This window comes from Cetorhinus maximus, chromosome 9 (genome assembly GCF_964194155.1).
Source record: "Cetorhinus maximus chromosome 9, sCetMax3.hap1.1, whole genome shotgun sequence".
Taxonomy (NCBI): domain Eukaryota; kingdom Metazoa; phylum Chordata; class Chondrichthyes; order Lamniformes; family Cetorhinidae; genus Cetorhinus; species Cetorhinus maximus.
The window spans coordinates 52,138,901-52,162,398 of NC_135887.1; the positions used below are offsets into that span (position 1 = coordinate 52,138,901).

Below are 23,498 nucleotides of genomic sequence, written 5' to 3' on the forward strand. Positions count from 1 at the left end.
CATATTGGCATGGATAGAAAATTGGCTAGTTAACAGGAAACAAAGGCATAAAAGGGTCATTTTCTGGTTGGCAGGATGTGATGAATGGTGTGCCACAGGGATCAGTACTTGGGCCTTAACTCTTCACAATTTATATAAATGATTTGGATGAAAGGACTGATGGTATGGTTGCTAAATTTGCAGATGACACAAAGATAGGTAGAAAAGTAAGTTGTGGAGAGGACATAAAGAGGCTTCAAAAGGATATAGATAGGTTAGGTGAATGGGCAAAGATCTGCCAAATGGAGTATAATGTGGGAAAATGTGAGGTTGTCCATTTTGGCAGGGTGAATAAAAATGAAGCATATTATCTAAACGGTGAGAGATTGCAGAGCTGTTATATTTGGAGGGATCTGGGTGTCCTAGTGCATGGATCGCAAAAGGTTAGAATGCAGGTGCAGCAAGTAATTAGCAAAGCTAATAGAATGTTATTGTTTATTGTGAGGGAAATTGAATACAAGAGTGGGGAGGTTATACTTCAGTTGTACAGGGCACTGGTGAGGCCACATCTGGAGTACTCTGTACAATATTGGTCTCCTTATTTAAGGAAAGATGTCAATACATTAGAAGCAGTTCAGAGCAGGTTGACTGGTTAATACCTGGAATGGGCAGGTTGTCTTATGAGAAAAGATTGGACAGACTAGGCTTGTATCTGCTGGAGTTTAGAAGAGTAAGAGGCGACTTGATTGAAACATGTAAATCCTGAGGGGTCTTGACAGGCTGGATGTGGAAAGGATGTTTCCTCTTGTGGGAGAATCTAGAACTAGGGTTCGCTGTTTAAAAAGTAAGGCATCACCCATTTAAGACAGATAAGATTAATTTTTTTTTCTGAGGGTTGAGTGTCTTTGGAACTCTCTTCCTCAGGAGGCAGTGAAAGCAGAGCCTGAATATTTTTAAGGTAAAGCTAGATAAATAGATTATTGATAACCTTTCACCCCCATATTTATCGGGGCTAGGCAAGAATAAGGAGTTGAGGTTACAATCAGATCAGCCATGATCTTATTGAATGGCGGAGCAGGCTCGAGGGGCTGAGTGGCCTACTCCTCTTAATTTGTATATTCGTATGATTCACACTTGCTCACCGACCTTTCCGCTGCCACACACCCCCCTCCGCCCCCCACACCCTCCACCCTGCTGGCCACACCCCCCACTCCATGGTTCGCCCCCTCCCTCTCCTGAATGGGCTCTGGAGAGGGATGTAGTGAACAAGGGCGCGAGAGTGACTGCGAGTGGGACAGTTGGGAGGGAAGTGACAAGTGGGTGGGTCAACGAGCAAGCCACAGGAAAGAGAGTTGCAAGAGGTAGTGAATACCGCTGGTTTAAATCAATGGCCTCTCTAAAATAAATAAGTTTTGTCTGACTTTCCAGAAGTTTTATGGTTTGACAACTCAGTCATTATAAAGTGGGGGGTAAAGGAGTTTAGCCCAATTTGAGAGATTTGGATGACTGAAACTGTAGGACTAGTTTTTGATAGCATAGCTAGTTTCAACTTCATCAGAATTTTTAAAGTCTGGTTATGGCATGTTTTGGGGCTATATAATTACCAGCTGGTTTATATAAAACTCAAATTTTCTGGCTGTGAAAATGGAGCTTGTAGTATGGCACTTAATTTCACTCTAGTACAGTCCTCCATGCAGGGTCTGTGCACCTCACCCATGTTTTACGAAGTTTAACAGTGTTTTACTCTGCGCTTCTTCAATTTTGACTTCTTGTGCATCACCAATTTCCTTTACTGCACAGTTGACTCCTCTATCTTCAGTTGCCTCAGCCATAAACCCTGGAATTCCCTTCTTAAATCTCTCTACCTCTCTGTTCTTTAGGACACTCTTTAAAACCTACCTACCCGTTTGACCACCTTTGGTCACCCTGGCCCAATATCTCCTGGCCCAGTACCTTTGTCAGATTTTGCCTGAATGCTCCTGATTTGTCCCTTGCAGCTTTGCTGAAAGTTCTGTATAAATGCAAGGCATTGGTGTTGAAAGTCGCTGATTCCTGTTTGTGTCTTTTTCCAGTTAAAATCAAGTGAAAGTGACGCCACCTTGGCAAGTATTGACAGCATTGAATGGGAGAGCGTACAGATACTAGAGGTATCTGGATCCAGAGATGATGCTTCGGACTTTGAGACCAGTAAGGACAATATGATCCATGACTCAATTTCATCATATCATGCGTCTTCACCTACTACTGGTTCCTCAGCAATTTTATCAGCCAGTCAGTTAAATGGCCTGGCAGCAGGTAGCACATCATCAGAAGATGAAGTTAAATGTAGCAGTTCCCTAGTTACTGCTTCTTCCACACCGCAATCTTCCACTGAGTTTTCCACGAAGGGACCCAAGGTTGAACAGCAGCTCAATGGCTCACAGCCTGAGCACACTCCATCATTGTCTGTGATGCCCGCTCCATCAGGGGAAAGACAGCCATCTTTTGCTTCCGACACTGTGTCTGAAACGGCCCCAAAGCTGTCTCCTACCGATGCATCAGAATCGGTTGCCACTCAAATGTCTACAGCAGCTGTGGAGGTGCTTAAAACAGGTAATTCTGCACTAGACTATTCACTGAGGCACAAGAAGAGCCAGATTCATTCTACTAACAAACTTAGTGTTACTGACAGGAAGGGGTTTAAAACAGCCCTGATTTCTCCTCTTGCCACCCATCGTAAACAGAAAGGTGTTTTTGATTTTTGATTTCCCCCTTTATAAGTGGTGGCATATTTTCCCCAACCCCTTAGTTTTGGAGTGATCCAATCTTTTATTAATAACCCCACAGCAAACTCAAGATAAAGTAAACTCAGAGGGTTAGCTTATTTTACACACACACAAAACGCAGGGAGAGGGTGTTGCTACGTAACCCTGACATATTCACACAATAAAAGAATTCACACAATAAGGGAAAGAAAGAAGTACAGGGCAAAGACCACAGACAAAATAAGAATTATTGTTTCATGTGAGTCCAGAGTCCAGAATCAAAAGTCCAATCGTGTATTCCTTCAGAGAGGTTAGCCGGCTGAAACTGATGCGGGATGATGCACTTTTCCAGTAGCGCTGACTTCCACAATGGGAGAAGCATATCGAGATGAGTCAATTTTGCAGTAGGCACTGGTACCGAAGTTCAGATGTTCCAGTAGAAAACAGTGTAGATGAGGGCCAGGCAATTTAAACCTGGACAGAGCTCTGTTTCTGTTGTTGCTTTGTTGATGGAAGATGGCAGACAGAGGCAGGCTGCTAGCCTGGAGCCCGGTTTTCTCTTCTAAGGTTAAACTGCAACTGAAGACAAAATCCAAAATCTATGTAATTAAAGCAATTCAAGCAGCTCAAGTCTCGGTCATGTGACAGTGGTTTCAGGTCGAGCCATTCAGCTAACGAGGCCCCCTTAAAACTCATTGTGTTTGTGCAGGTAACTGTAGGACCATTAGCACAACGTTGGAGATGAGTCCCAATAGCACTGTTTTTGTTCAGAGCTGGTTGGTGCAGACATCTTGTCTACTAATCCTTTGTGTTGGCTTGGCTGGAATGTTTATGCAATGCGAGGAGTGTTACATTCCAGGAGTTTGAGTTAGCCTTTATCCATTTTTAAATTGCTCAGAAACCTCCAGAACTCTAATCATGTGGGCAGCCACAGCCATTTTATCAGTCCAGCCATTTGTCCTTTTTTAAAAAAAAACAGAATAAAAACAAGTCAATATGGAAGAGAAACAAATTTCTTTTCGATTTTTTTTCTTCGTGTCTTCTCGGCAAGATATTAGATAAAAAGTATTGTGTAATATTCTTAGGACAATTAGGGATGGGCAGTAGATTCTGGCCTAACCAGTGACCCCCCACATCCTGTGAATGATTTTTTAAAAAAACCCAAAATATCATTTATTTGTTGGCTAATGATTAAATTCTTTATTGATTCTTGTGCTACTGAAAGCCAGTTTAGCTATTACAGCCTCATTAACAGTATTTCTTAAAACTGAGAATTGTTTTTGCAAGTGTTACTGTCACCGTAAGGGTGTTAAGGGATAATAGAACTAAGGAGCTGAGGTACAAATCAGCATATGATCTATTAGAATGCAGAAGAAGCTTGGGGACTGAATGTCCCAATGCCCAAAACTTTGCCTGTTTTTATATTTCTTGCTGGGGTGAGGAGGGAAGTGCAGTATCTGAGTGCAATCTTGACTTCGAAACCAAAGAAAGTTCTTTTATGTTGGTTCTGTATTATTGGAAATTTTTTCAGGACCAGAGTCTGCTGTGGAATCAGCTGCGGCTCACTTGCATGGGTTGAAAACTTCCTTCAAGATACACGCTGACACCAAAGAGTCCATGCCCAGCCAAGACCAGGTCTTTGCTGAATGTTCACAGGAGAGAATTCTAGGACTGCTGGCTGCCATGCTGCCTCCTGTTAAAAATGTAAGAACCAAAAGTTGTTTTATTGAGAAACGCTTTCCTATGTTTAACAATTAAATAAACAGGTCTCAGATACATAATGGAAGCTATTTTGGTTCCTTTTGATCATTTAGTTGTCTGAAAGTTTGTTTATTGGAGTTGGTATGAGAAGGTGGCCCTGATGTTATTTCAAGATTTGTTTTCAGAAGTTGCAGCTGAAAATGTACAAAGTTAAACTTTGGGATGTTTGGACTTGTACAACTTTTTAAAATTTATTCTTTCATGGGATGTGGCCATTGCTGGCAATGCCAGCATTTGTTGACCATCCTTAATTGCCCTTGAACTGAATGGCTTGCTAGGCCATTTCAGAAGGCAGTTAAGAGTCAACTGCATTGCTGTGCATCTGGAATAATACGTAGGCTAGACCGGGTAAGGATAACAGATTTCCTTCCCTGAAGGACATTAGTGAACCAGATGGGTTTTTATGACAATTGATTATAGTTTCATGGTTACCATTACTGAGATCAGCTTTCAATTCCAGATTTATTAGTTGAATTTAAGTTCCACCGGCTGCCTTGGTGGGATTTGAACCCATGTTCCCAGAGCATTAGCCCAGACTGCTGGATTACTAGTCCAGTGACATTACCGTTACATCACAGTCTCCCCCAACCATGGTTTTCAAAACCATACAATCTCAAGATAAGATGAAGTCTTTGCAGCCCTTTTTGTCTCGTCTATTCAGAAATACAAAATTTACCCCGTTGCAGCATTGACCTGTTCTTTAATTGCTTGCAAGATTTTCACCTATACCCAGTTCAGAAGTCCTAAAATGATCCTCAATTTGCCCTTCAGCTGTTCAAACTGGTTGCCTCCATGTCCTTTTTAAAATTCTTTCATGGAGTGTGTTGCTGGCTAGGCCAGCATTTATTGCCCATCCCTAATTGTGCTTGAGAAGGTGGTGGTGAGCCGCCTGCTTGAACCACTGCAGTCCATGTGACGTAGGTACACCCACAGTGCTGTTAAGGAGAGAGTTTCAGGTTTTTGACCCAGTGACAATATCACAGCTTAGTTTGGTTTTCCAGATTCTTCCATTCCTTTTAGTATGTTGTGTCCTGTACCTCTAGATCACCATTGAGTCACCTTCTTTGCAGGCTAAAAAAGACAAGTTTTGCTAGTCTTTGCAAATAACTCAAGTCCTCTGACCACTGGGAAATACATCCTTCTATTTGCAGTAGCTCAGTAGCTGTTTTAGTAATTATCACTAGAAGTTCGAAACCAATTTATTTGCAGACTTATGTTATCCTCAATCCCACAGGATTCAACCATGTGCCTACCAAACCTGAATCAGGTACTGAAGCTCCTGTTTCGAGTGGCAATGCAGAATCCTGGGCAGCTGATTGAAACCTATCACTTGACACTGGGACTGCTTGGACAGCTGCTTTTGAGAATCTCCCCAGCAGAAGCTGATGCAGCAGTAAAGGATGTCCTTTTTGCATCTTGGACGTTACTTAGCACAGCAGAAGGCAACCTGAAGCATCCGGGCTGGATGACGACACAGGTTTTGTTCAGCCTCGGAGCAGTCTGCTTGGACTGGTAAAGTTTGTTAGTTGATTTGCTTTTGGGTGGTGTAAAGCTTAAAAAAAATCCGTTTCAGCTTGGTGGAAAGCTAATAAAAAGCATTGTTTTTATTTAACCTTTTTACTATATAAGTGTCAGCTTTGGCTCAGTTGCAGCCCTCTCGTGCCTCTGAGTCAAAAGGTTGTGGGTTTAAACCCCACGCCAGAGGCTTGGCCACAAAACCTAGGCTGACACTCCCAGTGCAGTACCGAGAGAGTGCTGCACTGTCTGAAGTGAAGTCTGTTGGATGAGAAGTTAAACTGAGACCCAGCCTGCCCTTTTAGGTGTCCATAAAAGATTCCATGGCACTATTCAGATAAGAGCCGCGGAGTTCTCCCCAGTGTCTCAGCCGATATATAATCCATCAATCAACAGCACTAAGATTATCTGGTTAATTTTCTTGTTTGCCTTGCTGTGTAGAAATTGGCTGCTGCACTTCCTACATTACAGCAGTGCTTAGGCTTCAAAAATGTTTCATCGACTGTAAAGCACTTTGGGATTTCCTGAAGTCATAGAAGGCACTATAAAAATGTGTATTTTTAAAAATTCCGTGTATATTTCATGTTCAAAACAGTTACTAAATTCTTGAACCTTGTCCAGAAAACTTCAAATGTAGCAGGATGGTGCAATCTCTTGTCTGTATTTCTTGAAGAGGGAAGTGCCTTACCACTGTGCTTTTCTCTTGATTGAAGCAGGATTAGCCTGGACTGGGCATCTTCAGTGGCAGACATTCTCAGGGACCTGAATTCTAGCCTGCAATGGCAGAAAGTGATTGCTGCCTTCACAAAGCGCTGCATCGACGAGCTGCCATTCCATCTGAAACGCACCAACATCTTCACATTGTTGGTTCTGGTGGGATTTCCTGAGGTAAGAGCAACCACTTTAATTTGGTGGTTGAGGTAGAGTCTGTGTGGTGTCACCATATTAAAGTGTAAGGAATGGTATTAGAATAAGGGAAGGAGCACTAGATTGAACAAACGGCACTGTATCAGGTCCTTCTTAGCAATAGCACAGGCCTAGATAAATATCGTATCTTCCAAATAGTTTTCAGGAAATTTGACCAATTGTATAACTTGATAGACATCATAAGCTAATCAGTATAGAGTAATAATTAGGAAAATGGGTTATTAGACATTTGGAATTATCATTAATGGTTTGAACTATTACCTTCTAATTTTCAGTTCACACATTACTATTATTCCAACCTTGTATTTTATATGACAATAACTGTAGACAATGTGGTTGTGAAGTGATGGAGCCAGTGTGGAAAATCGAAAGCCTGACCGTATAAATTTAGGATGCTTGCTGGTTACCTCTTACTCTAATTTGGTCATTAGTTTTTTTCAAACCTAGCTGTTCAAGCCCAATGATGGAAGAGTCCATTAGCTGCTAGGTAACATGTCAACTCATCTGCTTCAACATATGGTCAAGTTTTGGTTCAAATTCTTTTAGGTGAATATGGAAGCCGACAATTTGGGTTGAGTACAAATAAAAAGTAGAAGGCAAGTCAAATTGAAAGTAGTCTCTGGCGACATGGGGTTTTGTCAAATGTGAAGGTCTGTTGAGTTGTTCTGCCAGCCAAACACAATTATTGCTTATTAAAAGGAAATAAGCATTGTGTGCTAGCACTATTTTGTGATTTGTTCTGTGCCTGTATAGCTTTTAAAATCCAAACTCTTATTTTATACAGGTGTTGTGTAGAGGCACTCATACTGTTTACATAGACAACGCAAATGAATCACATGATGTTATCGTCCTGAAGCATTTTACAGAGAAGATTCAAGCTGTGGTAATTGACATCAAGACTCGAAAGCGTAAAACAGGCAAGTCTTCATTATTGCTTACAAGAGCACTTCATTCACTGAACTACCCATGGAGTGCCAAGGTCCAAACTGCCAAGTTCTTGATCTCATGTCAAACAATAGCAGTTGGTTTCCTAAAGGAGAGCTGGGAAAAGCCCAACCAGTGCTGAATGCACCTCCTAGGAGTCTGTTGCAGAATGCAGTAAGATCTCACTTAAAGTTGTAGTTGCATTCCAGAATATCGTGACTTTTTAAAGTGAAACAGCTTTCAGCAAATCACATTATCCCATTAAAACCAACATAAACATTGTAGTTCGGTACTGTAGGACACTCCTCATCAAAAAAAAAGCATTAAAACGTGATACCCTTTAAGTTGAAATACTTTACATTGTTAAATTCCTATATTGATAAATGAAATAGCATTTAAAATAAAGTTAAAAATATTTTTAAAAATGTTAACTTTCTACTTTTAGTATTTTTTGCTCACTGCTGATCCTGCTTGCCATACATCCCATTCTCTTGATCCTCCTGGTTGCTGCAGACCTTTCCTCTCTCCAACCCTCTGACTTGCTCCCTAACCCACTCTCTTGCTGTCGACCCTCCGGTTTGTGGCCCCTGCCCATCCCTAAACCAACCTCACATCAACCTTTGCTCTTACCAAATCTCCTGCTCCCCACTTCCTTCTCCTGAACCCTCGCTGTGAGCACGGACTCTGGAGATGAGCAGTGAGAGGCAGATGGAGCAGCTTCAACTTGCAGGAGGTAAATTCTTTTCAAGTGGGTTTGTGATCAGCTTTGTGATCAGAAATCTCCTTTCCTCCCCGACCTGGGTTTTAAAGCCATGGAAAGCTGCTCCCAGTTCCCCAGCCCGGGAGGAGGTGGAGTAAACAAGGCCCTGCCCACTAGTTTTACCATGGTGGAAAGGAGTCATGTCCTAGCCCAGTGTACCGAGTATATTCATCCATTGTTCAGTAAATTGTCCCATTGCTAGGATCAGGGATCTGTTACCAGGAGATTCCTGATCGAAAAGGGATGAAGCTGATCATAAATGCACATGAGGAGAACTTGAAACCAAAAAGCTGCTTCTCGCCGCTGAACTCAAGCAAGGATTCAGGAGAGGGGAGCAGCAAGCAGGAGAGTCAGGGAGCGTGAAGTTCGGCGAGAGGATAAGACAGGGAGTAGCAGAGGCCACAGGTCAGAGGGTCGGCGGCAAGAGGTTGTGTTGGGGAGCAGGAGGGGCCACAAGTTGGAGGGTTGGTAGTGAGAGGGTGTGTCAGGGAGCAGCAGAGGCTGCGCTAAAATGGCATCAATTGAGTTATGCAGCCCTATGTCAGACCAACGGAAAATGATGCCAAAACAAATCTTGTGATGTTAAATGAGATAACTTGCTGATGTTAAAGTGAAACAGTTAAGTGAGGGCTTAGTGTAGTTATTGATTGAAGCCCGGGAAGAGATCCACATTTTGTCTTATTGTCAATTGTGGCATGTAGGGATCATGAATCTGAGTGGGGGTAGGAAAAGGAATTGTATAACTGCAATGATTAAACCCGAGTACTCACTTTTGTTAAAATAGAGGAATATTGATTGCACATTATAATGCATTTCTCTTTCAATTTTGGCAAGGGAAGCAAAACCTGAAATAGAAACAGAAAATGCTGGAAAAACTCAGCAGGCCTGGCAGCATCTGTGGAGAGAGAAACGGGGTTAACATTTTGAGTCTGAAGAAGAGTCATGGACTCGAAACATTAACTCTGTTTCTCTATCCACAGATGCTGCCAGACCTGCTGAGTTTTTCCAGCATTTTCTGTTTTTATTTCAGATTTCCAGCGTCCGCAGTATTTTGCTTTTATCTTGGGGAAGAAAAAGACAGCAGTCTTAATTTCAACTCTGTGATTCCTACATTAAATTAGATTGGTGGTGGCGGTGGGTGGGTTGTGGTGGGGAGGGACATTCAGAGGACATTCTGAATCCCAGTCGATTTTGGTTCACCGCAGATAGATCGTCACAAATACTATATTTTACCAATAAATTAGCAGCCCACCTTAGAGTCATAGGAGTCATAGACATCTACAGCATAGAAAAAGGCCCTTCGGCCCATCGAGTCTGTGGCGGCCAAACAGGTACCTAACTACTCTAATCCCATTTTCCAGCACTAGGCCCATAGCCTTGTATGCCATGGCATCGCTAGTGCACATCCAAATATTACTTAAATGTTATGAGGGTTTCTGCCTCTACCACCCTTTCAGGCAGTGAGTTCCAGATTCCCCCCACCCTCTGGGTGAAAAAAATTCCTCCTCTCATCCCCTCTAAACCTCCTGCCCTTTACCTTAAATCTATTCCTGCTGGTTATTGATCCCTCCACCAAGGGGAAAAGTTCCTTCCTGTCTACCCTATCTATGCCCCTCATAATTTTATACACCTCAATCATGCCCCCCCTCAACCTCCTCTGTTCCAGTCTATCCAATCTCTCCTCATAACTAAAACTCTCCAGCCCAGGCAACATCCTGGTAAATCTCCTCTGCACTTTCTCTAGTGCAATCACATTCTTTCTATAATCCGGATTCCAGAACTGCACGCAATACTCTAGCTGTGGCCTAACCAGTGTTTTATACAGTTCCAGCATAACTTCCCTGCTCTTATATTCTATGCCTTGGCTAATAAAGGCAAGTATCCCATATGCCTTCTTAACTACCTTATTTACCTGTCCCGCTACCTTAAAGGACTGGTGGACATGCACACCAAGGTCCCTCTGATCCTCGGTACTTCCCGGGGTCCTACCATTCATCGTGTATTCCCGTGCCTTGTTTGTTCTGCCCGAGTGCTTCACTTCACACTTATCCGGATTAAATTCCATTTGCCACTGATCAGCCCATCTGAGCAGCCTGTCTGTATCCTCCTGTAATCTAAGGCTATCCTCTCACTATTTACCACCCCACCAATTTTCGTGTCATCCGCGAATTTACTGATCAACCCTCCTACATTCAAGTCTAAATCGTTTGTATATAGCACAAACAGCAAGGGACCCAACACCGATCCCTGTGGGACTCCACTGGACACAAGCATCCAGTCGCAAAAACACCCCTCGACCATCACCCTCTGCTTCCTGCCACTCAGCCGATTCTGGATCCAATTAGCCAAATTGCCTTGGATCCCATGAGCTCTTGCCTTCGTTATCAGTCTCCCATGCAGGACCTTATCAAAAGCTAAAGTCCAAGTAGACTACGTCAAATGCATTGCCCTCATCTACACACCTGGTCACCTCTTCGAAAAATTAAATCACATTGGTCAGACATGACCTCCCCTTAACAAATCCATGCTGGCTGTCGTTGATTAATCCCTGCCTTTCCAAGTGTAGATTAATTCTGTCCCTCAGAATTGCTTCCAATAGTTTCCCCACCACTGAGGTTAGGCTGACTGGCCTGTAGTTCCCTGGTTTATCCCTTCCTCCCTTCTTGAATAATGGTACCACATTGGCTGTCCTCCAGTCCTCTGGCAGCTATCCTGTGGCCAGAGAGGCATTGAAAATTATTGCCAGCGCCCCTGCTATCTCCTCCCTTGCCTCAACAGCCTGGGATACATTTCATCCGGGCCTGGAGATTTAACTACTTTTAAGTCTGCCAGGCCACTTAGAACCTCCTCCCTTTCTATACTAATTTCTTTAATTATATCACAGTCCTTCTGCCTGATTTCCATACCCACATTGTCCTTCTCACTTGTGAACACCGACACAAAGTATTAATTTTGAACCCTACCTACGGCTTCCGGCTCCACACACAAATTACCACTATGGTCCTTAATGGGCTCTACACTTTCCCTAGTTATCCTCTTACTCTTAATGTACTTGTAAAATAACTTTGGATTTTCCTTTATTTTACCTGCCAATGTTTTTTCATGCCCCTTTTTTGCTCTCCTAATTTCCTTTTTAAGTTTCCCCCTTACACATTCTATATTCCTCTAGGGCTTCTGCTGTTTTGCGCTCTCGGTATCTGCCATAAGCCTCCTTTTTCCTTTTTTTCCAATCCTGTATTTCCCTCGACATCCAGGGTTCCCTGGATTTGTTGGTCCCACCCTTTATCTTTACTGGAATATGTTGGCCCTGTACTCTCCTTATTTCCTTCTCGAATGAGTCCCACTACTCTGACGCAGATTTACCTAAAAGTAGCTGCTCCCAGTCCACTCTGGCCAAATCATATCTGACCTTATTAAAATTGGCCTTCCCCCAATTTAGAACTCTGATTTCTGGCCCATCCTTGTCTTTTTCCATAACAACCTTGAATCTAATGGAGTTATGATCACTATCTGTAAAATGCTCCCCCACTGACACCTCTAACACTTGCTTGGCTTCATTCCCTAAAATTAAGTCCAGGACCGCCCCCTCTCTTGTAGGACCTTCTATGTACTGGCTTAAAAAGCTCTCCTGGATGCATTTGAAGAATTCCGCTCCCTCTAAACCTATGACTAACCCAGTTAATGTTGGGGAAGTTGAAGTCCCCCACTATTACTACCCTATTTTTTACACTTCTCTGAAATTTGCCTACATATCTGCTCTTCTATTTCTCTCTGACTGTTTGGGGGTCTATAGTACACTTCCAGCAATGTGATTTCTCCTTTGTTGTTTTTCAGTTCTACCCATATGCCTTCATTTGAGGAGCCTTCTAAGATGTAATCCCTCCTTACTGCTGTAATTGATTCCTTGATCAATATTGCAATACCCCCTCCTCTCTTATCTCCTTCCCTGTCTCGCCTGAAGAACCTATACCCTGGAATATTGAGCTGCCAATCCTGCCCCTCTCTCAACCATGTCTCTTTGACAGCAATGACATCATACTTCCATGTGTTAATTTGTGCCCTCAACTCATCTGTTTTATTCATCAGACTCCTTGCATTAAAATAAATACCATCCAACCTTGCCAAACTCCTTTGTACCTTAACTGGCTTAACTAATTTCTATGCCTTCCAGACTCACTTGCTCTTTCTTCGAATTTTGGCTGTGCATCTCCCCCTGCTGAACCTCCTCTCAGGATCTCATCCCCCTGCCAAGTTAGTTTAAACGCTCCCCAACAGAATTAGCAAACCTCCCTGCAAGGAAGTTGGTCCCATTCTGGTTCAGGTGCAACCTGTCCGCCCCCGTGAGACAAGGAGAAAGTATAGGAAAAAGAAATGACTTTGGTCATTAAAATGGAGTTTTGAGGTTGGACCATGTTGTAAAGAAAATAATCTACATGTTAAGACATGGCTGGAATACTAAGTCTTAAAACTGTGCACAATGAAGGAATATGAACAAAATTAAGCTCAACACAGGAAAGAGCTAAAATAGAAATTGTCATGAGGGATATTTATGTGGGAGATTTCAACAACTTGCATTTATATCATAGAATCTTACAACACAGAAAGTGGGCATGACATCCATTGTGCCTGTGCTGATGCTCTCAAAGGGCAGTTTAGGTGGTCCCACTCCCCCGCTCTTTCTGCATATCCCTGCAATCTTTTTCTACAAGCCTTTATTTAATTTCCTTTAGAAGAGGTATTGCATAGTGATATTGTCACTGGACTAGTAATCCAGAGACCCAGGGTAATGTTCTGGGAACCCGGGTTTGAATCCCACCACGGCAGATGCTGAAATTTGAATTCATAAAGATCTGGAATTGAAAAGTCTAATGGTAAAAACCCATCTGGCTCACTAATATCCTTTAGGAAGGAAATCTGCTGCCTTACCTGGTCTGGCCTACATGTGACACCAGACCCACAGCAATGTGGTTGAATCTTAAAATTAGTGATGGGCAATAAATGCTGGCCTAGCCAGCGACACCCACATCCCATGAACCAATAAAAAAAAGAATCCATATCAACCACCCTAATCAGGCATTCCAAACCCAAATGAAAGACATTTTCTTCATGTCACCTCAATTTCTTTGGCCAATCACCTTAAACCTGTGCCCTCTTGTTATTGACCTGACAGTCATTGCAATCAGGTTCGCTTTATTTTCTTCATCTAAACACTTCATGATTTTAAACTGCTCTCAGGAGAAAATCTCCAGCTCTTCTACTCTATTTACATAACTGTAATTTCTTACCCCAGGAACCATTCTAGTGAACTTTTTCTGTTCCCTCTCCAAAGGCTTCACATCCTCCCTAAAGTGTGACACCACAATTGGACACAATGTTCTAGCTGGGATAACTGGATTTCGTACTCTGCCTCTATTTGTAAAGTCTAAGATCCCATATGCTTTATTAGTTGTTAACTTGTTCTGTCACTTTCAAAGATTTGTGCTCAACCACCCATAGGGTGTCTCTGTTCTTGAACCCTCTTCATAATTACACCATTTAGCTTCTATTGTGTTGTCTCATTCTTTCTATCAAAACTTATTATCTCACACTTTTCTGTATGAATTTCATCCCATTCCATTAACCTGTCTATGTCATCTTGAAGCCTGCTACAATCTGCCTACTGTTTACTGTACTTCCAAGTTTTGTCATCTGAAAATTTCAAAATTGGGCCCTGTACCCCCAAGGCCAAATCATTAATGTAGCTTGGAAATAACAGTGGTCCTAGCACTGAACAGCACTGCTGATGTCCCTTCAGTCTGAAAAATATCCATTCATCACTAATATCTATTTTCTGTGCCTTAAACCGTTTTGTATATATGCTGTTACTGCCCGTTTTATCCCATGGGCTACAATTTTGCTAACAAGCCAAGTATGTGGTACTTTATCAAATGTCTTTTGAAAGTCTGGTATAGGGGCTTTGATGTGGCAAAACATCCCAAGTTGCTTCACGGAAGCATTATTGAACAAACTTTGACAGTGAACCACTAAAGAAAATATTAAGGCAGAAAAGCTTAGTTGAAGAGGTAAGTTTTAAGGAGCGTCTTAAAGGAGGAGCGAGAGGTGGATGGTTTTAGGGAGGGAAATTTCAGAGCTTAGAGCCTAGGTAGCTGAAAGCATACTGGCAATGCTGGAGTGATTAAAATCAGGGATACATAAGAGGCCACAATTAGCAGAGTGCAAAGATGTTTGTGTATGTTTCTTATAAAATAAAATTTGATTTTTAGGCTATGATGTTGCAAATTCAAAGTAAAATTGTTTATTCCAGGACTATATCGTGAGGTCAACAACTGTCACCAGGAGATGTCACATCTTTTATAGCTGTATCATCACACTTTTGTTTAAGCCTTTCTGCCTGGATAGTCTTTGTAATTCAACAGCAACAATTGGCCCAATTGGCATTTTTTAATGACTCTACATTTCAGTACTTGATAGACATGAGCACTTTGACATTTATATTGATAAGGGTCAACATTCTGCTTTTGTGTTTCCAAAGATTAACTATGATCATAACTCAAGTGTGGTCACTTTTTATTGTGTAGATATTTTTCTTCCTTTTTAACTAACCCGCAAATTCTCCGAGCCACCATCTAGCGCTAAACTCTTGAATTGACTCTCTATTACCTTGTATTCAATCAGCATATTTTAAACTCTGCTTTTTTAAAATTCGTCACTTATTTATTGCCCATCTCTAATTGCCCCTTGAAAACTGAGTGGCTTGCTAGGCCATTTCAGAGGGCATTTAAGAGTCAACCACATTGCTGTGGGACTTCAGGTCACATGTAGGCCAGACCAGGTAAGGATAGCAGATTTCCTCCCCTAAAGGAATTAGTAAATTAGATGGGTTTTTACGGCAATTGACAACGTTTTCATGGTCAACATTCGACTTTTTAGACTCCAGATTTTTTACTGAATTCAAGTTTCACCATCAGCATGGTGGGATTTGAACCTGGGTCCCTAGAGAATTCCCCTGGGTCTCTGGAGTACTAGTCCAGTGACAATACCACTACGCCACCACCTCCCCATCTCTGTAAACCTCCCAGACAGGATCATCTCTGACAGGTGGTTCAGGTTGAACACTAAAATTGGTTTTCATTTTGGATGGCTTGTTATATTATTTTTTTGTGCCTCTTCCATCGACTGGTTCCTTGTTTTGTGGTTTTCCCCGTGATAGGCCAGTTGTATTGGTGATTTACTGGTTTTGGCGATGTTGGTATTGTCTGATTTTATGGTGCACGATCCAGTTGAGATTTCTTGGTAGATAACAACTTGTGCAGACCATGATGATAATGAACACTGACCTCATTGCCAGATGTAAGTGAGAATAAATGTATGTACCAGCTTTCTAACAACTTCCAAATCCTCCAAGCAAAGTAAGTAGTCAATTATGAGCTACTTTGTATTGACTCAGTGATTCTTGAGCTGCTGTTTGGATGATTTGCAACATTGTATTGTAACAATGTGCTTGTCTAAGCCAAAAGACTGTCACATGGTGACATTGTCATATTTTGATTTTTTTGATCAGGTTTATGACACGCAGCAGTGTTTTTTTCCCCCACTATGCCATGAGATTTGACGAGGTGAGGACTGGAAGTCGTGTGCCTGTATTCCCTGCGCTGTGTAAGGGTTGCAACTTGTATACTGTTATATAGACTTCATCTGGTACTCCTTGCCTTGTGAATTTAGATCAAATTATGTCTATCATCACCTTGCTTGTTGTGTTATGTAGGTTGACAACATCAGGGGAGATTGAGTAATAATCTGTTACTACTCTTGTTAAATCCCCTCCTGCGTTTTGACATAATCTGTGTATAGCTGAGTGGGGAGTCTTTTTATTGATTTGTTATTTAGATTTTTACAAACTGCTTGATGTGCATATTGATAGTTTGGGTGATGTTTTGATTTGGTTTTGGCCTGTCGAATGCTACTCGTGCGTGCTGTTGATATTTTGTGATGCCTGAATGTCCTTCATGTATCTTTGACATAGCCGATTTTCACTTAAACTGTCCTTAAGAGAAATGATGCTACAATTATGAACAGAGAACAGATTTATGCCAACTCCAGAATATCATCTCATATTGACTTTGGTAGGCAGCAGTTTACTTTGTGTTCACAATTGTATAGATCCTTTGTAGGGGTGGGTTTCCCATGCTCCAAATCTGGCTTGAAGTTGGGATTAGTTTTATTGATATCCACATCCTGGGTCCATTCTCTCTGTTTAATTGTACTTACTAGCAAGTTTTCTCTTTAATCCATTTCTCTCTCAATTGTGTCGATTTTCCATCTTACACGGATGACATTTGCAAAGTGCCTCATTTTCGAGCAATTGTAATAAGATTTGCATTTGGCGAACATGAACTAGGCTTGTACTTATCTTACACTTGTACTCTCCCTTTCCCTCCATTTGCTTAAGAAGCAACCATCTCTTTTTTGCTGCATTTCTGTAGCTTAACTCCTATGATTTCCTTTATTTTTCTTTGCGTGTTTTCAGCTGTCTGAATTATGCCCAACTATCTTTTCTAGTCCGACCTCAAGGTCTGATAGCAATGCTGACACGCTGCTGTTTTTCTTCACCCTGAACAATGTTATCCGTAATGAGAGAGCTGTTCAATGCTACATACTCGCAAGTCTGACAGTGTCTTTAATGCTGACATATAACTGCCTGAAGATTCTTTGGAACCCCTAATGTTTAAATATACTTCAGATATAATCCTGAAATAGAAAACAGCATTTCTCAAACTGCTTGATTATTTTTTCTACTTGTTATCTGCATTTCTTTTTAGGTGAAAAAGTTTATATTCGAAGTACCTCATCTTTCATTGTAAATAAGATTCAAGTTTATCACCTTTTCCCCCTCACTGTTTATGTTGTCTCACCATTTTTTAAACTCCTTTCAATTTCTGGTGTTCTTTACTAAGTATGTTTCTCATATTAGACAGCCAAGGCATATCCATTTGCTTGCTATAGCGTTTGACCTATTTCATTCTGTTTTCTCGGATTGTGTGTCCTGCAATATTCACAGCTCTAGAAACAGCAAAGTACTCCTGGCACCAAATCGTGGTATTCATAAGGATGTGAATTTCATTATCTTTAAGACCGTTAGTGATCCAGGTTCAAAACAGGGTATTTATTCAGGAAGCCCTGCTGAGGTAACAACTCCTGTCAATCAATGTATTACTTCATCATCAGTTTGTTTTTGCCAGTTTTATTGATGTATGGATTTACATTTCACATGCACTACTAAAGCCCAAAGTAAACTTATGGAATGAAAGAATTAGAAACAGATGAACAAAACAGAATAGTTGAAATACTGTAGAAAACCAGAGAATGTAGAAAGATGGGATGGGGCAATTGTGATGTGTAAACTAACCATGCTTTTTTAATATCCACTTTTTTTTTTAAACACAGTGAGGGATTATCGGTTGACGCAGGTTTGTAAACCTGAATATATGGCAGCTCAGCCTCAACTCATCCAGTTCCTACAGCACTTTATGTTAATCTACAGCCACCTACTGCAGACCAATATAGACAGCAGCTTCCCAGATGCAGTGGAGGTGACCTGGCTCCAGTCACTAGCTCTGAAGGGTCTCTACAAAACGCTACAGGTAATCACTTGAGCATGAAATTAATATACAATGGTGAGCAATTCTTCAATTGTAATTTTTTTGATGGTGTGAGGGTGGGGGGGCGGGGGGGAGAGAACCTTATTCTAGTGAATTATGTAATGGAGCATTAGGACAGGAGATGTTCCTGCAGGTTCCAATGTCTGCTGGAGAGAAATTGGAGGATGAGCCCAAACAGGCTACACTTACACTGACCCAAATAGCATTGCAAGAGTTTTTGGCTCATCTTGAAAAATATTATGAATATGTGGTGTATCTGAATCAGGCTGTAAACCTAGGTGATTTTGTCCTAAAGCACTAGTAATGCCCTGTTTTGTCAGGACTTTGTTATTGAGCAGGCTCCCAATGAGATTTTTCCCAACTATTGTAAGTTACTAATTTTCCTGTGACTTTGTTGTAGAAACATAGTGTTGAAGAGATCCATCCGATCATTCTACAGTCTGGTTTGATCAAACTGCTAGAGAAGAAATGCACCAAGGGCACAGGGTTTAGTAAACTGTGGCTGCTGTGTGACCTGGAGGTAAGAACAGTATATTCATCCAGTGTTGGATTTCTAAGTACATGGGTAATATTTCTGTGATCATTTAGTGGCCAGCATTGTGCAGCTAACGGAGTTGCAGAATTTGAGATGCTACAAGTAGATGTGTACTCTGCCTCTCCAGGCTTCATACTCCACACTGGTCATAAACTTGTATGTGTAGAGTTTCCATCCAGTGACTGGGGAATTGGATAATCTTTGATATGATAAATTGAACTCCTCAAGAAATGTAGCCGTTTTGAATTTAGCATGTGATACTGAAGCCAGTCAGATTGCCGCATCTAGAATGAACCAGATTCATGCAATATTATAGCGTTAGACTTCAAACTTTAATCTCACTTTGTCCTTTGTTGTTACACCCAAGACCTTGTCGATCATGATGTATTCGTCAAAGAAGGAGATCAGTACTACTGCTGAAGGAGCAGATACTGTGACAGAGGAGAAGGACCAGGCTTCAGATCATGAGTCTAAGAGCAGTGGCTCAGTGTTTGATCTCGAAGAAACCAAACCTGATCCTTTGGAAGGCCTTGATGAAGCTACAAAAATCTTTTTCCAGGTATAGATGCAAATGTATATAAAATAATGCCTATTTCTTATGTCGAAGATAACCGTTATAAATTAAAAGTATGAACTATTCCAGTGGTGTAGCATTCTGGTCATTTATTCAGGCTTTTATTACTTGGATATTTTTACTAAGTGAGCAATGAGAATTAGTATGTGTAAGTGAACCTTATTCAAGGACTGTTTGTGAGGTCCGGTTGCATTGCTGTGAAATTATCTGTGCCACGTGTGTGTCTCACCATATTTCTCCGTGTGAGATGTTAGCTGCTTTCTGGGCGTTATTTCCACTGGTACCCAATGTCACCTCACTCAAATACCTCACTTATACATGTGGCACGCCAAACAAAACGGAGTGTTATAAGGCTGTTTGACCTTGTATGACATTGGAACTGAGGTGGCAGATATCTCCTAGCCCTGTGTGCACATCTGTGTACCAGGCCACCAGGTATCAATTAAGAGCAAGGATTCTGAAATATTATTCCTTATTTTGGGGACATTATAGCACTCAGTCACCATTCCGACTGAAATTGGCAAACTTAGTACTGACTAGAGATTGATTCTGACCTGTATGGCTTGCTAGGTAATCTCATTGAGCCTTTGGGGTACTGCTGTTAACTAGAAAATACATAGTCATGTAAGCAAATGTAGAATTCAGTTTTTTAAATAAAATATTTTCCACGATTGAACCAGAAATGTAGCAATTTAAAAGCATTCTTAGACCTGCCACAAGGGATAATAGCTGATGCTTTACTTCCTAACTCTGGTCCCACGTTTTGAGAGACAATCCTATACTCTCTTCACAACTGCTCCGATGTTCTCTTTATGGGGGAAACAGTGGCATAGTGGTAATGTCACTATACTAATAATCCAGAAGCCCAGGCTAATGTTCTGGTGACATGGGTTCAAATCCCACCATGGCAATGGTGAAATTTAAATTCAGTTAATAATCTGAAAATGTGAAGCTATTCTCGATAATGATGAGCATCAAACCATTGTCAATTGTCACAAAAACCCACCTGGTTCACTAATGTCCTTTAGGGGAGAAAATCTGTCGTCCTTACCTGGCCTGGCCTACATGTGACTCCAGACCCACAGCAATGTGGTTGACTCTTAACTGCCCTGTGAAATGGTGTGGCATGCCACTGGGCTCAAGGGCAGCTAGAGATGGGCAGCAAATTCTGGTCTTGCCAGTGATGCCCACATCCCATGAAAGATTAAATTTAAAAAAATGTTCTCAGATGGACCAACAGATTAATTGTGATTATTCCCTGATAAAGTGCACCTCTCGCACAGCTGAATTTTAAGCTAATAGTGATATTGATGACAAAATCATTGACCTTTGGCTTGTTCACATTTTCTTTCTCACGTGAAAACTATTGAGTCAAGGACCCAATTAAGAAATGACTTAACCGAGAACTAAGGTTCACACACTGAATTCTCTGGTTACCGTATTCATGATGGTTACTTCTGACTGCACTTTGCTATTCCATCTATTAAAGGGAGGCAGCAAGTGGAATATTTCTTTCTGTTATAAGGGAGATATGTTTTTCCCCAGATAACTCATGATGCTCTAAATGCACCTTTGCACATCCTACGAGCCATGTATGAACTTCAAATGAGAAAAACCGACTCCTTCTTCCTCGAAGTTCAAAAGAGGTGAGTATAAAATATTAAAATTCTTTGAATTCCTGTCAGCATTCTGCTGTGAAGTGTTCTGTAATTTTGGATGGTACAGCTTTGGTTGTAGAAAGTTCTGATAAAATCCACTGAGATTTTGGCCATTGTTGACTTTGCATGAAATCCTTGTTAGTTATGTTTGCTTTATTATTGTACCATATTTTGCAGAAGCTTGCAGGCAGAACTTGTGTAGAGGGGAACTATACGTATTTGGGACTTACCCATTAATGCTCATAGTCAGAGCCCGTTTAAGCACGCTTAGCTCTATGGGTTATAGTAATGTCAAAAGCATGACCTGTACTGGGACAGTCATGTCTAGGTGTCAGCTTGGCTGAGTGGTAGCACCATTACTTCTAAATCAAAAGATGATAAATTCAAGCCCCACCTCAGCTCCAGAACACATAATCTAGGCTGACAGTTCATCACAGTGCTTAAGGAGTGCTTGATTATTGCATGAGACATTAAACCAAGACCCTATTCGTTGGGGAAGTTATGTCAAAGAAGAGAATATTTGAAGAAAAGCAGCAGAATTCTTCGTGTACTGGCCAATATTTCTCTAACTCCTTATCTCACTGATATTTTCAATGATTACACTTCAAATGTAACTAATTTGCTTTGAGACATGCTGAGGACATGAAAAGCAATATAAAAATGCAAAATTGTTCTCTCTAACAGTTTCTGGGGAGCAGTATTGCATTGGTAAATTTGTCCAAGAGCAGACAGAACCTAGATAATATCAGTATCTGTTCAATTCACTGCTATAATAGATGTGTTATCCATATAAGGAAGAAGCATGTGTGACACCTCTTGAATTCACAGCAGCTGATGAGCAATTGCAAAAGAACTAAAGGTTGGAAGAATGTCTCACACGTTAGTTTATACATCCCTTGCATGTTGGGTGCTACATTCCAGCCTGTGTAATATTGCAGGTTAGCCCAAAGAGATGTGTTTTAACTTTTCAAAATGCATTGTTAATAAACCTTATTTGCAAATAATGGCCTCTGAAGGTTCACAGAATTTCTGTCGTTTTGTACTGTTTTTCTCCCAGGTTTGATGGTCATGTGATCACTACAGATGAGGCAATCCAGTCCATGTCTTTGAAGTGGCAACCGAGCAAAGCCTCACGCACAGAAGACCACAGCACAAAAGCTGTCGACACTGACATGATGATTGTACCGTGTGTGGTGTGTTCTTTTTCTTAGTTACTGGTCTCTGTATTTAGCCTTCAAAACTCTGACTCTGTTTTTACAGTGTCCTAAAATACTCAACCCACCTTGGGATTAAAACCTGGCTGCCAGGTTTCTGATCAGATCAGGTGTATAGTAGAATATCAGGGTAAGGTAATGGGCTGGCTTATTATTGAGAAATTGTATGTGTGGCCCCTTGTAAAAATTGCTAAGTATAGGAGAACCAATTATAAGATCTGTACAAGGTGGCAGGCTTCTGGCTATATGGTAGCTGCAGTATGAAAATCATCGTGTTGAAGGTTTTGTTTGCAATTGATGAAAATTCCAGTTACAGTAATTTCAAGTTTTGTAAGTAATTTGATCAGCGCTGTGCAGTGGAACTCTCTGCCACCTTCTCAAGAGCAGTTAGGGATGGGCAATAAATGACTCTCAGAATCTTAATGGCACAGAAGGAGGCCATTCGGCCCATCATGTCTGCACTGGCTCTCTAAATGAGCATTATGACCTCGTGCCATTGCCCTGCCTTTTCCCTGTACTCTTGCACATTGTTTCTATTCAAATAATCATCTAATGCCCTCTTGACTGCCTCGATTGAGCCTGCCTTCACCACACTTCCAGGCAGTGCATTCCAGACCCGAACTACTCATTGTGTGAAAAAGCTTTTACTCACGTCACATTTGCTTCTTTTGCAAATCACTTTAAATCTGTGCCCTCTCATTCTTGATCCTTTTATGAGTGGGAACAGCTTCTCCCTATCTACTCTGTCCAGCCCCCTATTGATTTTGAACATCTCTTATCAAATCTTCTCTCAACCGCCGCCTCCCCAAGGAGAACAGCCCCAACCTTTCTAATCTGTCCTCATAGCTGAAGTTTCTCATCCCTGGAACCATTTTTGTAAACCGCTTCTGCACTCTCTCCAATGTGTTCACATCCTTCCTATAATATGGTGCCCAGAACTGTACACAGTATTCCAGTTTAGGTCTAACTAGTGTCTCATATAAATTCAGCATAACCTCCTTGGTCTTGTACTCTTATGCCCCTATTAAAATAGCCCAGGATACTATATGCTTTATTAACTTCTCTCCCCACCTGCCCTGCCACCTTCAATGATCTATGCACATATACACCCAGGTCTTTCTGCCCCTGCACCCCCTTCAAAATTTCACCACTTAGTTTGTATTGTCTGTCCATGTTCTTCCTACCAAAATGCATCACCTCACACTTCTCTGCATTGAACTTCAACTGCCCACTCCACCAACTTGTCTA

General features: G+C 41.4%; 1 protein-coding gene across 5 annotated transcripts in view; it reads left to right on the forward strand.

The window, feature by feature from the left end:
• zzef1 (zinc finger, ZZ-type with EF hand domain 1) overlaps nt 1–23,498 on the forward strand; it is a 283,385-nt gene that overhangs the window by 183,442 nt on the left and 76,445 nt on the right. For 2 of the 5 annotated variants that reach the window (XM_078548719.1, XM_078548724.1), the window contains exons 39-48: nt 2,052–2,571; nt 4,255–4,427; nt 5,719–5,996; nt 6,713–6,887; nt 7,711–7,847; nt 18,059–18,251; nt 18,670–18,789; nt 19,172–19,363; nt 20,924–21,024; nt 22,094–22,229. In XM_078548719.1, coding sequence (XP_078404845.1) covers nt 2,052–2,571; nt 4,255–4,427; nt 5,719–5,996; nt 6,713–6,887; nt 7,711–7,847; nt 18,059–18,251; nt 18,670–18,789; nt 19,172–19,363; nt 20,924–21,024; nt 22,094–22,229 — 2,025 coding nt within the window. Of the gene's footprint in view, nt 1–2,051; nt 2,572–4,254; nt 4,428–5,718; nt 5,997–6,712; nt 6,888–7,710; nt 7,848–18,054; nt 18,252–18,669; nt 18,790–19,171; nt 19,364–20,923; nt 21,025–22,093; nt 22,230–23,498 lie in introns of all 5 variants that reach the window. The other 3 variants (XM_078548721.1, XM_078548723.1, XM_078548722.1) reach the window with 3 other exon arrangements.